A 15,233-nucleotide genomic window follows, 5' to 3' on the forward strand; every position below is an offset into this window, starting at 1 on the left:
TACTTTAACAATTATTATAACTAGCTTGAAATTTGCTTATTTTGTCTTAAGTTAAATAAATTAAATTTTATGTATGATTTTCTTTTAAAATATGTTTATTAATGAAACCAGTACTTCCGCTCACGCGGAAAGATCGACTCTTCCGCCTTCGATTGACCTACAGAACAGGCCGATCGAACGAGCCGACGACGTATCGCTTGTCAAAACTGCAGTCGGCGCATGCCGACCACCCTGTCGATGCCGGCCGTATATGGCGCGATAAGGCAAGAGATACGCGATTGCGTGACCCGCAATTAACGCTAAACGCTACACTCGATTTCGTTCCGCGCGACACGTGACGCGACAATCGCGTTTAGTTACTCCGCGTTTAGTAAATATAATTCGACTTTCGTTTCCCGAGACTTGGATGCGACGCGATCGTCACGTTCGGTACCGATCGCGTCATCGGTTGAGAATCGGGTGACCCATCAGCATCCAGCCGAGAACGCGATGTAATCGCGCGTGATTCTGCTTCACCTCGTAACGCATAAAACGCAACGATACTCGGTACTTGGTTCTGGGAGTCAGCGACGATCAGCTGTCGTATTTGAAGGCTGCGTATGCCTGTATTCACGTTTATCAAATAAATCGCGGTATAACTGCCTGACACGCTTTTCCCAAAGGAATCGGTGTCGTCATCGGCTGAGGGTCGCACGAACCGCGCGTTTAGAACCCCGTAATTACGTTCCCGCATTCGACGTTGAATACAATTCGGTTGTTAAATCTTGAGATTTATTTTTGCAACACGTAACACGACTGTGTCCTAATTCAGCCGTCATCGTCAGTCGAGGCTCGCACGACACGGCGGACGTTTAAAGGCCGATGTTAGGCGATGTTGTGCAATTCGTTCCTCTGAAACTTATTTGCGGCACGTAACACAGAAATTGTACGTAACGTTAAAGATCGTTGCGTCCGCGCTCGCGTCTAGCGAGTTCGTTTCTCCGATTTTTGCGATTTATTTGCAGCACGCAACGCATAAAAATTATACGCGTTGCCGCCTCATGGCCGAGACTCGTGTGCCGGCCACGTTCGGAAACCCATATTCGTCCTACTTTCAGGCATTAAATATATTCAGATACATGCATTGATTCCGATACTCGAGACACGCTCCTATTATTATTAAGTACTTTCTGCCCTGGAAACTAATCCAATTCTTTTTTTTTCTCATTTCCTTAATGTACGTCTGTTTGATTTTAAATGCCGCGACATGCGACAATAACTATACCACGTTTGAATAATAAAGCCGTGGTTCGGAACATGGACACGACTGCGAAAGGTACTTCAACGCTCCAATGATCATCCGCGGGAGTGAAGGAATATTGGGAACCGGGACAACACATCGAGACGAGAATCCCACCCGGACGGTAGCAAAACGGAAAGAGGCCGTGTGGAAGAGAGCAGCGTGATCGTCGGCGAATCGATCGGTAGGACACGGCCAGGGACGACGTTAGGTAGAAACGGTCCGATTGTGTACTCACATGTCGATGAGAACCGTTCCGGGCGCAGCTTCCGGGGAGGCTCCGCTCCGGTGGCGGGTCGGCAGCGGCGGCAGCGGCAGCGGCGGCGGCGGCGGCGGCGTGAGGCGCCGATGACAAGGGACGTCGTCGTCGCCGTCTCGGCCACATGCACGACGCACCGCGCGCGTACACTCGTGGAGCGTGTCCACGGAGACTGACTCACGAAGGCGTACTGCGTGGAGTTCACGCGCGCGAGTTCGCGCGTTCCGCTCGGCCGTCACTCGCGTCACGCGGCACGCGAGCCACAGCCGCGCGCGTGCGAGTCCCTCGAAGCCCGCCCGCGAAACGCGAACCCACCCTCCGACAACTGGCGCGGCTCTCTCTCCCTCCGGTCGCGCGCGCGCGCGCGAGGTGGGGAACCGAAGCTCCCGTGAGTTTCTCCCCGTCGACCGAGCGCCACGTTTGGCGAAGATAGCTGGACACAACGTGTCCCGGCGAGGCCAGCACCGAGGCCAGCGCTCCGCAAACGTAACACGCGAGAGTCGCCTCTCTTGAGAATTTAGGTGGTTCAGGGGTTGCAGTTACGCGGAATCAAGTGGGGAAGGTGCTCTCGAGGGTGCTAACAGCGCTAACTGATCGAATTTAGCAGCGCTAACTACGGAATACGATGCCTCTTAATTTACCAAGGGTCTCTCGTTTACCGTCTGATAGATTAACCTCTTCAAGAGAAGAAAATAGACATTCCGCACATAAAAAGAGCGAAAGAGGCAATGACTGGAATGTTTCTCTGTAAACGGAGATTGACTGAGTTGAGATTAATGATATTGGAAATATAAGCTCCTCGAACATGTCGTTTTAATGTATTTTTGTCGCCGCATTTGTTAATCAGTATTAATATTAGCGGCATCTGTTCCTGCATTACGCAGCAGTTTACTTTGTTAATTTGTTCCAAAGTAATTAAAAGTCAAATAAATTGAAAATAAAAGTATCCCCCAAACACCTATTACCATATTTCTGTTATATTTCTTCCCTACTTTCATTAACGGTGACGTTTATAAATAATAAACGATAGTAATAAACGTTATTACTATCGAATTTTTTTTGCATTATTTATCATTACTTTACTTATTTACACTGTAATCATTCTTTTAATTAAAAAATCTAATAATTTTCTTAAAGAAACATGTATTAAAAAATCAATTCTTTCCTACTTTATCAAAATTCAAACAAATTTCCTTTAATTAATGTCTCAATAATTATTGAGGAAATCGATAAAGAATTGTTCTATTCAATTTAAATCTCTCTATTTATATGAGAGAGTAATGACAAAATTAATACCAGAAGTTTAGTAAATATCATAAGTAATGTAAATAATTAAAGAGATAAATACACTTCAAAATTTAATAATTATAATATAATTTTAGTTTCAAACAAATAGCTTACAGCTGTAAGCTATTTGTTTGAAAGCTTATTAGCCGCGAATCGCACCGGAAAGGTCGTGGCCACGGTGACGGAAACGGCGAGGACGAGATTATTGACGAGCAGACCTCTCGTATGAGACAGGAGGCAAGAGGACAGGAAAAAAGATGGATCAAACACGGCAAAAATCGTGCTGCTATTCTTATTGTTTCTATTCTTTTAAATTTAAAGAATTTCCATTTTTTCTTAAACGTTTATAAAACGATCAATCGCAAAAACGAGTGATATGGATGAATATGCCGTGTAAAAAAAATGTACACAAAAAAAATGTGTCATGCTCTTATTTTAATAAAAATATTGGTTTTATTCAATACTGTTATTAAATGAACAAATTATTTTCAAATGGACTAATACTGTTAATACAATATCTTCTTTTTCTTGTACGTAAGTATTCACAGTGATACTGAGTTCGGATCTATGAGTTCCCTAATTATAAGCCCATAAATAAGAGTAATATTTTGCTGTAATAATTTCTTTACTTAAAAAAATACAAACAAGATCGATTTCGCGGAAACGATGCGTTTAGATCTCCATGCTGCCATCTAGGAAGCCTGTGTCGCGTCGTGAAATGAAATCGATATTTTACCGCCATCAGATTAAATAAACTCTGAATAAAAATTCAATTATTTTGATTCAATTATTCTTCTTCCCCTACTACTAATTATTTTAAAAACTAGAAATTTAAAATACTGTTAATATTATTTCCAATAAAATTTTAAATTTAAAAGATTGAAAATTCGAATACGTTATTCGAATACGTGCATTTTGATAGCCACTTTAACGCATGGATCATACGGTGAACTGTGCGCTTTCGACAAAACTTATGAAGCCAATACCATATGGTACCATTTTACCGCTGATAACTGCCCAACGCTAGCAGGGAAACCTAAATTATTCATTATAGCAGCATGCGGAGGAAATGAAAGAGACCCTGGTTTTGACGTAGACGTAGAAATAGATATGGAGATGGATACAATTTCTACAAAAAAATTTCGGATTCCAATACATGCAGATTTTTTTAGTTGTATTCTCAAGGTATTGTCATCCCTATATACGTTTGATTTCAGTCATTTTATTACAATAAATAACTGTTGTTTTAATTTAATTTTATTTTAATTAAATATTTTGATTTTGTACTATTACCTCTAAAATTTTTTGTGATTAAAATGACAACTTGTTGACTTTACAGATTATGTTTCGCACAGAAATAAAAAAAACGGAACTTGATTCATACAATCATTATGTAAGGAATTAAACAACAATGGAACACAATTTGATATACTGACTATATTAACAAAGGTAGCCCAACGGGTTGCCTTTTGTTATGAGATAACAATTCAAGAGAAAAACATTTATCGCAATAAACAAGTACCGTATACAACATCTACGCTAACGCGAATATTACAATTTACGTGTACTCTCTTCCTTCGTCAAAATTAACACTTTTTTTTATACTATAAACCTTCCCGCGCGCATTAACAGCCTGTTGTAAATTTCTATTTTTTGGTTACGACAACGTTAACTCGTCACATTAAGCCGATCCTCTCGACAAGACACTCGGTTGAACAGGCATCCTGTCGAGAGTATCGCCGTTTTTTTTTCCAAGTTCGACCTTTCCACAGACGACTCGCGGCATTCGAAAATGCGCGGAGTCACTCACGATAAATCCATAAAATTTCATGGTTTAAGATACAACCTTCGGTGTGGCGCTTAGGAATTATCCTCTTAGTAACAAATTTTTTATTACAACATATTACTTAATGTACAACCTAAATTATCTTTTTTTTTCCCCGTACATACAACACTCTAATGGATTCTCCCTATCTATGTGTTATCGTTTATCTTTCATACAAGTCTTTATCATATACTTTGTATTTTTCGTTACGTTAATAATAGTAGCGGTATATAATTGCGTACATTTACGATACTAATTACGACCTAATAGTATTTGAACTATTAATTATTAAGTAACGTTAAGTATACACAACATATATATATATATATATATATATATATATATATATAATGTATATATATAGATATTTGTACGATTTCACTTACCCTGCACGAGTAGCAGCGAGGAAGAGTGGTAGAGTCGAGGGGGCTCTGGAGGATACGAGGGGAGAATACGTAATAATAGTCTCTCGATAGTTTCGCTTTAGTTTTTCGTTCCTCCTCATCCTAACGATTTGCATTTTCTCTCTTTCTTCTCGACCAAGGACGAAAACAATTTTGAGTCTATTTGGGCCAGGCCGAGTAGAATTGAAAAGCAAACGTCGCGTTAATCTTTCCCTCTTGTCTTTCGACGTATCGCACAATGTAGAAAATCGAAAGAGAAGATATACGGCGTGCGCGCGAACCGAGCGTCTCGTTCGCATCATTGACTACTCTAAAAATCCACGAAATTGCATTTTTCTGCTAACCTTATAGTCGAGCACGATTCTTTCAACCGTTCCCTTATCCAACATTTTCTTGTACCACTCCTGCAATCTCTTAGGCTTTGGTATTTTTTGTTCTGCGGGATGGCAGTGGAAGATATAATCGTCCCCTTCGGAAGGTGGACAAGCCCAAATGTGAGCCATTGTGTATCTGTAATTTCACATTTTCCTTGTTTCATATATTTTTTTAATATACACAAAATTCATACCTTAATATATTGTGTACATAACATCCAATGTAATTTTTTTTGCTTAGCAATAAACCTACCCAAGTTGTTTCGCGTAATCGAGATATCCAAGAAGAATCTCGTGATACACAGCCGTTCGAAATTGTCTAGGCCGGAAGAAGTGGACAGAGTCCAGATACGCGATGTAAACCCGTCTGGAGTTCGGCGGCGTGCATTCGCTTCCGTACTTTTTTTTTTTTACGTGAGTAAATCTACTACTGGGATCCCGGAACTAAAAACCCGGTTTACCCAGTAGCCCCGAAAGGGGAAGACCCCCCTGCCCCCGGGGAGGAGCAGGGGGAGTGCCGGATTCCATACATGCACATCGCCCACGATACTGCATGTATGGTCTACCCGGAAGACCTTCGCGCCGCTGTTATAGAATTGTTTGTTAAAAAATAAACGACCAATGGTAGAGTCTACCGGCTAAAACCTCACGGGTGTCGTTTAAATAATATTAAATTAAAATAAAAGCAAAACACTGAAAAACCGACTAAAACCATTCAACTTGCGTGAACGATATCTCGGTCACTATTGGTCGTAAAAATGTTTTTGACCTCGCGTTTTTTTCGTTAGAATGTCTACTTTCTTTTATCTCAGAACGAAAAAATCGGTTAGACTGCTAGAAAAGAAGTTGTACGCAAAAATGTAAAAAAAATCTTTTTTCCCAAATTTTGGCTATTTTTTAATTTCGTTTTAATTTTATTTCTTGGGTTTCCGATATCGGAAAGAAATTTTTTATATACGTATTCGATGCAAAATTTTATTTCCTACAAAAAAGTTCTCTTGTACTTTTTTCGTATTTTGCGTCGTTTTCGAGATATTTTGAAAACAATGGAAAATGATATTTTTTGTTAATATCTCAGAAGTGCACCCCTTAATTTAATAGCATTTTCGTTTTTTAACTTATTTTAGTGTCGAATGATCGTATGAATCAATAAAATTCCACTAAAGAATTAGTTCCTTTTAAAAACACATAGACAACAGCCTAAAAACGACGCGGAGGAAAACAAAAGCCAAAGTCCGAAGAGACTCACGATTACACCGTAAGTACATTTTTGTATTTGGATTACACTAGTTACTGCAGTTATCTTTCTTGATTTCGACATTGGTCGTTTATTTTTTAACAAACAATTCTATAACAGCGGCGCGAAGGCCGTGTGACATCGCGCGCCCTACCCCTACCTTGCGCGCCATTCTTACGGCGACGCTCTCTGTAATTGATACAAGAGGGCTCCAGTGATCCCTGTCACTGGACCCGCTGGCTTGTGCAGAGAGCGTGGTACCATGGCCTATTGAGCCAGAGATCCACCAGGGGTGCTAAGAAGAAGAAGAAGAAGAGCGAAGAGATAGCGGCGCGAGCGACTCGCGCGGGTTCAATGTGCCATCGCAATTAAAAATTAGCTAGATTACATTCTAGATAGATAGAATACTGATATGCGTTTTGTGACATTAAATATTTTCAGCGATTAACGTGTGCCGGCATACGGAATTAGCCTAAGACATGTATAAAAACTATCAAAATATGACAAAGCGGCTTGGTATAAGTCCTGAAAAACCATATTTTGACATTGATGGTGAACATATTCATTATTTAGCCGATCCACCACATTTGATCAAAGCTACAAGAAATAATGCTTATATTAACAATATTAAATATAATGGTCACCAAATTTCTTGGGATTATATTTAGTGGGATCGTTTTTATGTTTGTTTTATGAGTACTTTTTTAAATAATACCCTGTTTTTTTTTTCTAGGATTAATCTATCTTATACAGAATATGTTTGTCCTATATGCTTATACCCACGATGCCAGAATCATCGCCCAGACGGCTTTCTATTATGCACACAATGTGCATCAAAGTTTGATACTTATGATTAATATAGCATGAATAAATAAATGCCTTTCCTTCGTGCGACTAATTATAAGATTGAGTTAAATACGTTTATTGACTCCCCTCAGGGTTGCAATAAGCCTGGTGCTCGGGGCTTCCTTTCGATGTCGGCCCGCGGGGAACGGGGCCGGGGATCTTGGCGGGCGTGGGCCGGCCCCGTGGATCAAAACAGAATTGGTCTGAGGAGGGAAAAAAAGCAATGGCACAAGCATTTCCTACATATCTGATTCCGACAGAAGTCGCACTACCGTCGAAAGAGGAGATTGAAAAGGCAAGAGAAAAATATCCGGTACTTGCTAATCGTTCACGTACGCAAATAAGACCCTGGATCAGCAATGAACGAAAACGCCAAAGTAAGTATTTATTATTATGTTAATAATTATATTTGAATACTTTTGAAATGAATATATACTTAAAGTTTGCAATATTCAAGGAAGATATAAAATGTTTGGCTTCTTGTTAAAAAGTTCAAAAGTCTTCAAATCTTTGAAATAGTATATTGTGCACCAAGGGGAGAAAGCTGCGTTTTTCAGACAAGTGTACCTTCGGCTCGGGCGGTAATCACACTAGTCTGAAAAAGCTTTCAACCCGTGCACACGATATTTTTCACACCTTTATGGAAATGTTTGATTTTTAAATTAAAAGCATTTAAAAGCTACCGGTATTATACCGATTGAAAAGCCGTTATTATCAGGAATAGCTGAGCGTAATTGCCGTCTTGTCATCTCGAAAGATCACCGAATACTGGCTACAATGTCAATCTCTTCTAATGTTTTGATAGATCTCACGTAAATACAGATTCTTCTTGGATATCTTGAATACGTAAAACAACTTGGGTAGGTTTATCGCTAAGCAAAAAAAATTACATTGAATGTTATGTACACAATATATTAACAGAATTACAGAAGGGCAACGAAGAAACTTTGGACACCCCTCTTGCAGAGTACGTATTACGGAAATTTTATATTCAAAATAAATTCCGATCAGAATTTAGTTATTTCCGTTATATTTTTTTTAAGGAAAGCAAAAAAAATTACATTGAATGTTATATACACAATATATTAACAGAATTACAGAAGGGCAACGAAGAAACTTTGGACACCCCTCTTGCAGAGTACGTATTACGGAAATTTTATATTCAAAATAGATTCCGATCAGAATTTAGTTATTTCCGTTATATTTTTTTTAAGGAAAGCAAAAAAAATTACATTGAATGTTATATACACAATATATTAACAGAATTACAGAAGGGCAACGAAGAAACTTTGGACATCCCTCTTGCAGAGTACGTATTACGGAAATTTTATATTCAAAATAGATTCCGATCAGAATTTAGTTATTTCCGTTATATTTTTTTTTAAGGAAAACGGAATAATTCCGATCGGACTCCATTCTGAAAAAATTCATACTAAAAACTCTAATTAACATTTACGCCCCATGTTACGCAGGTCAAGCAAGACACAAAATAAAAATCGAGGCCCAATGCAAGATGTCCAAAATGTACGGCGGAGTCCCCGTTTAAATAAAACCAAAACAAACCAAACACGAGATCAAACCAAAGCAGGAGAAGATAACGAGACTGCGCAAAATAAAAAAGTTGTGAAGAGGACATATTATATAGACTATACTCTCAAGAAAATTTAAAAAAAAGCAGTCAAGGATATAAAGGCAGGAAAACTCAGCGTGTTGCAGGCATCAGAGAAATATTCGGTGCCTGTTCCAATGCTTTACAGACACACGAAAAAAAATATGCTAGAATAATAATAAATAGTGATTTACACTGTGATTCTCATAGTAGGTCTGAAATTGTAAGTAAGTATTCCAAAACGCATCCGTATAAAATATTGATGAATATAAAGTATTATGTACAGTAATAAAATAATAAATCAATGAAAATATAAATAGTAACCACTTTCAAATCAATATCGATATCTCTCTTTCAACATTCCTGGCTATTTTAAGACTGAGTTAAATTTTTCTCGCACGTAACAATTGCTTAAAAGAATTTCGACGGTTTCTCTTCTCGAAACAAATTAATATCGTTCGAGAGGATTCGATCTCCAGACGATCTCGAGATGAAACTGAACCATGCAGAAGGTTGACTATCCAGAAGGTGAGGAGAAATTGTCCGCTTATCGTGAGTTTGCTTTAATAATACTGATTTGTCGACAATTCTTGTCAATTACGTACTGTTTATATATGAAACTAGACGCATGGTGTGATCGGTATGTGTTAATTATCATTGTATTACATTTCTCATCTTATTGTCAGTACAATTTTGATCTCCATGATCTCCTATGATCTGTAATTGTCTGTGTCTATGCTCTCGTACATTTATTGTAATTGATACGTTTTTCATTACTGTGTAGTAATAAAATAGATTACTTGTGCTATTTCAGTAACTTATATTGAAATACGAATTTACTTGTGACTAACATACCGCTGTGTGAGTTCCTATTTGCATGTAGGAAAGATCGTGGGACAATAAACAGAAAAGGATATTATCATATATTGATCATTGTCGTTCGGTCTGTTGCGTGGTCGAGAAGCTCTTTCGAATCTCAAGTCGCAATTAAACCAAGATGTCCATTATCTCTTCGTTCATTCGGCTTGCAGTCTTTAGAGATGCAATATCAGCGATTATAGCTAGTCTTGAAACGAACGACAGGATAATATTTTTGATAATATTAGCAATAATTTATATATCCTTTGTAATAATTTACTACTTATTAAAGTTCTTCTCTATATTCTTCTCTAATAACAATAAAATCGATATTATCATATATAAAATATGATTTATTATCATCTAATCTGCACAGAATCTTCCTCTACGAACTTTGATTGAATGTGTGTTCTCGTACAAACTTTGACTAATAAGCATTATCTCGATATATTTATGGCTTATTAGGAGCTATGATGACATTTATTGTAAAATCTATTATAGTTGCAGGCACTGCCAGTAGAACAGGACCAAGTAGAGGAGGAAGAGGACCAAGTAGAAGAAATTGAGAACGCTTCAGGTACATTCTTAATAATATAATTGATTTACTTTTTATTTAAATATATATTTTTTTGTTTAAACAAAACTTTCATATTATATATATATATGGCACTTCGTGTGTATTAACAACGCCGGACAACGCGTAGCAGTTTTCGGAGGAAAGAATCTTTTTCCGCTACGCTCTTGTTAATTGACAGACAGAATCTGTGATAATTCCATTGCATCCGCTGCGCGAGAACTTCCACCGTTTCTCGAAATCCAGCCACCGCTCAGTATAGTGAGAAGAAACTGAACAGCTGCTCGTCAGCGTGACCCGCGCAGACGCTCTCCTCCCGGAGAAACCTAGCCCATGGACTCTGCAGGCGGGACTTTCCAACCGAACTGAATCAACAGCACGCAAAAATGCATAATTAGAGCTCCCAGGATAATCAACAAGCTCCCCAAAGCCGGGAACAGGAATGGCAACAAATTAAAAGTAAAAAACGGATGAGAACCAGCCCAGAAATTCTTAAATCAAATAAAAATCAAATTATTTTTTTTCCAACTGATCGAGAATCGATCAAGAAATAGGCCCATAATGTATAAAAATCGATAGAATTTAAGAGTTCCGAGATATATGAGTAAAAAGAAAAGAATATATGGGACAAAAGTCCAAAAACGCGAAAAAAAAGAAGCTGGGCTGGGGTCTTGGAGACTTCAAGGTGTACACCTGGGGTTAACAAGCTGCACTGTGCTGCTGCATTCTCGATTCTTCATAGCAAAAAAGAAATCAATATTAAATTTCGAGGTCTAGCCGCGCCAAGGTTGTAATCTTGACGTACTCTTTTAGATTTTAGGTTCAGTCTATAGAGGGGAATCTCACAAACAAAATGGCACCAAAAAAATTGAAAAATTCCATATCAGGAACCACTGAAGACTGTTGATATCTATGATATTTATCTGATATACATGTTTAAGAATTATATTATTATTAGCTATTGCTAATCACATTAAGTGCGTAAAGTTTACTTTTAGCAATTAAACGCTCGAGCTGCCGAATTGTTGCTACGTCACGCAACAAAATATTTAAATTGTTACAAGACAAGTAACAATGCTAGCCAGAACGAGAAAGAAGTAGCGGCGAGTGCCGAGAGATATCGGACGGCGCCCGGCGGGAAGGCAAAATCTCCGAAATGCGCTAAACAATTATACTGGACGAAGCTCAAGAAATATTAAGAACACTAAACACTCTCCAGGTGTTGGAGCGAGAACCGATACATTCGGATGAGAGATTCATGGAGGGGCCCACTTCCTTACTGCGCTGCGGCGTCTCACTGCATGATAAAAACTAATATCAATGAGTTGGCTGGACGTCGCTCAGCAGATTTATTGCGAGTTGATCAGCGACATGAAAGGTAAAATGCATTAAAATGTTTTATTTGTTTAAACTATATAGGGTAAATTTGAGTGAGATGGCCATAGAGGAGAGATGGCGATGTAATTCTCATCCTGATGTTCTCTCAATCTACTCTGATAGTAATATTTTAATCGTAGCAGTTTATCGATGAAAATATAATAAAATTTTACTGAATTCTCTTTCAATTGACCCCATTTCATTGTTATTCAGTAAAAATTCAGGTTTTTTTCCCCCAGTTAAATCTAGTAAATTTCATGATACCTAACATAAAAGAAATTTTGTTATTACTTTTCAATAGTATAATTTAACTTTCCTTATATTTCAGAGAGAATACTAAACACTCTTAGAGCGACAACTGATACATTCGGATGAGAGATTCATGGAGGGATGCACTTGCAATAAGTTTCATGGTTTGTATTATGCTTCCTTTTATTTTTCGGACAGGACTGATAACATGTATCAAGTTCACTAAATAGGGCCATTGTATGTGTGTGACAGGATATACTGAGAGAGATAAAAGAATGTTCCGTTCAGCCTGAACGTGCGCGTTATCGATTAATAATAGTGTAAAAAATACTTTGAGTTTTTTTAACTTCTAGTTCATACCAACGTCGTATTAGCCAAGATTTTCTACCTTGTATGTGCCAATCATCAGTATCTGGAGCAATCCACACTGTCATAGAAGCACTTAATCAAATTATGCAACATTGGATTGAATTCCCAACAGAGCATCTTGATATTGAACTTATTAAACAACAGTACAGTATTTTATATATAGTTAGGTATTATGTTATAAGCAAATATTTTATATAAATTAATAATTTTTATTGTTATTATATTATTATTGTTATTACAGGTTTTGGATTCATTGTGGATTTCCAGGCGTAACAGGTGCCATCGATGGTACTCATATAGCAATTTGGCCTCCAAACAAAGAGCGGAAGCATTTATATATTAATCGGAAATTATATCACTCATTAAATGTTTTAATAGCAAGTATTATATAAGATAAATAAGAAGTCTCGTGTAAAAAATATTTATATTATTACAAGAAAGTTATTTTTGAATTTTTTTAAGGTCAGCGATTTTAATGGAAAAATACTATTCGTAAATCGTGGTCATGGAGGAAGGACCCACGATGCACGTGTCTGGAATGCTTCAATTCTTTCAAGGCATTTGGAACAGCAATTTCAAAATGGACGAACAAATACTTGGTTATTAGGTATATTACATTATTATTATTATTTTTTTTTTATTATTATATTACTGAAAATATTACATGATATACAGATAAAAGTATTGATATATATGCATAGTATGATTTTGATATTATAGGTCATAGGTGATTCCGGATATCCCTTGTTACCCTACTTATTAACGCCAAAACAGGCAATCAGAAGGATCACCTTCGGCTCGTTACACTAATGCTCATGTGAGAGCTCGGTCATGTGTAGAACGAACTATTGGAATGTTAAAGGGACGATAGAGGTGCCTAAGAAAGGAGAGAGCATTGCATTACTCGCCAGAATTTTCAAGTAAGATTCATTTACAAATTGTATATTTTGTAAATACTAATACCAATATTAAATTTATAAACAATTTCAGCTCTCATTGTTATGCCTGCTGTGTCGTTCAAAATATTGCAAAATTTTATTACATACCGCAGCCTGAAATATATTAATTGGATATACAGGAAAGAAATATCGGAATAAATGATATAAGAAATAATGTATTAGTATGACTTTGACTGTCACACTGTACAGATGTGTTCTCGGATATGGCTTGCGACGTTTCCCCCCTTTCCGCGCTACACTGTTTATATTATATTTTCTTTGTCTTGACGCACAAGATATGTAAGCTTTTTGTTTTACTTGTTATATCTTTACTTTAATTTAATTCTTTTCTGACTTTTTAACTTTTGACTTCCCAGTAATTATTTTATCTTTTTACTATCGTGAGTTTATTTCACTTTTTAGCTTTACGTATGCATGATGTAGTTAGAGCACGATGTCAGCGGGGTAATGGATATTTTGTATGCGGATCTTGCGAATGTATGGCTTGATTATTTTTCTCACTTGAAAAGGGCCGAAATTGCGGTTAAAACGTTGTGAGTTTAAATATATTAATTATCTGGCCAGTTGGGTCGAATAGAAACGACTTGATAAGAAATAATGTAAATGGTAATGAAGTATGGGCGCAATTTTTATAAACGCGCCCCTGACAAACAGTACACTGATGAAATAACAAAATAAAAAAGAAGAACCTGTATCGCAGTTACCGGCGTGAAAAAAAAACGATGCAAAGAAAAGAAAAAATTAAAATTTATTCAAACACAGATAACGAAGAAGAAGAAAATGGAAGTCAAATAAAACATACAGGCGAAGAAAAAAATTCGAACTTCTTCGATGCTGACAATATACAGTATTGCAACCCGAAACGTGACAGCAAATATCTAGCAAAAAGGTAAAGTGCAAAAGTGGATAAATCTTGAATATAAAGAGGGCCCCCTCCCTCGATTCCTTTAAAAATTTAAAATTTGGACAATTTGGTGTATTTTGAGTCATAAAAAAGATGCTGAGAAGAAAAAATTGTCGCTCATGTTTCGTTTGTTTATAATTAATATTTAAAACATCACGATGTCGGTGAGTAAGAAAATGATCATTTACAGATATAATTAGATCATATAGCAGATATAGATCATATAGTAATAATAAAACATTTAAAAATACCAGTTGTTTCGTCGGTCTACGCACTACCATTTCTTTTAGAAGCTGCAATGGTGCAAGACCTCTAGTTTCATCAGATGACACCATTTTTAAAGCCTCTACAGCATCTTCTGTTATTAATGGTACTTCCAGATAAAGTCTGGATAGCAAAGTATCACGATCTTTACCCTGAATCAAATCAATAGCTGACACTAAAGTGCACAATAAGAAGTTATATGCCTGATGTGGAGCTTCTTGTGGTTTTGTACATAACGTAATTCGCCTTTGAAATCCCTGTAGCAACGCATACTCTTCATATAGCCAACCTAACGCTAAATCTAATCGATTTCGCATGTCATCGGTAATATAACGCAATACAGCTTCTTTAATATAAGGATTGAAAGTGGCTGCTAGCGTAGTCAAAATTTTGGATCTGTAATACAGAATAAAGAGATGGATTATTAAAGATAAATATGATGTATTAAAGCACGTATAATACTTTCACACGTATAATTTATGCTTTGTATACAAACAATGACGATTATTTGAAATCCTCGTCCTCTTATCGGTTCCTCGACTTTTGTCATTCGAGTTGT

At 37.1% G+C, this 15,233-nt stretch overlaps 2 protein-coding genes and 1 pseudogene across 6 annotated transcripts in view; 2 read left to right on the forward strand and 1 right to left on the reverse strand.

Moving 5' to 3' along the window:
• Mgat2 (alpha-1,6-mannosyl-glycoprotein 2-beta-N-acetylglucosaminyltransferase) overlaps nucleotides 1-1,856 on the reverse strand; it is a 24,509-nt gene extending 22,653 nt beyond the window's left edge. For 4 of the 5 annotated variants that reach the window (XM_071702768.1, XM_071702770.1, XM_071702769.1 and 1 more), the window contains exon 1: nucleotides 1,518-1,856. The gene's annotated coding sequence lies outside the window, so the exon portion shown is untranslated. The remainder of the gene's footprint in view (nucleotides 1-1,517) is intronic. The other variant, XM_071702772.1, reaches the window with a different exon arrangement.
• The window catches only part of LOC139770532 (caspase-1-like), an 8,785-nt pseudogene extending 1,381 nt beyond the window's left edge, over nucleotides 1-7,404 (forward strand).
• A 466-nt stretch (nucleotides 7,405-7,870) lies between these two features.
• On the forward strand, nucleotides 7,871-12,939 carry LOC139770533 (putative nuclease HARBI1). Its single transcript, XM_071702531.1, has 4 exons — nucleotides 7,871-7,888; nucleotides 10,480-10,555; nucleotides 12,516-12,690; nucleotides 12,789-12,939. Exons 1-4 carry the CDS (start codon nucleotides 7,871-7,873, stop codon nucleotides 12,937-12,939), a joined length of 420 nt encoding a protein of 139 aa, XP_071558632.1.
• Nucleotides 12,940-15,233: the final 2,294 nt, after the last annotated feature.

Source organism: Temnothorax nylanderi, unplaced genomic scaffold, assembly GCF_030848795.1.
Source record: "Temnothorax nylanderi isolate EJ_2023f unplaced genomic scaffold, tnyl_v1.0 TNYL_tig0031_pilon, whole genome shotgun sequence".
Lineage (NCBI taxonomy): Eukaryota > Metazoa > Arthropoda > Insecta > Hymenoptera > Formicidae > Temnothorax > Temnothorax nylanderi.

Bases quoted from the DNA above. Each gene is read 5' to 3' on its own strand.
- LOC139770533 (XM_071702531.1), top strand. The intron at 10,556-12,515 runs GTACATTCTTAA...AAATACTTTGAG, and splicing joins AGAAATTGAGAACGCTTCAG to TTTTTTTAACTTCTAGTTCA. The intron at 12,691-12,788 runs GTACAGTATTTT...TTGTTATTACAG, and splicing joins ATTGAACTTATTAAACAACA to GTTTTGGATTCATTGTGGAT.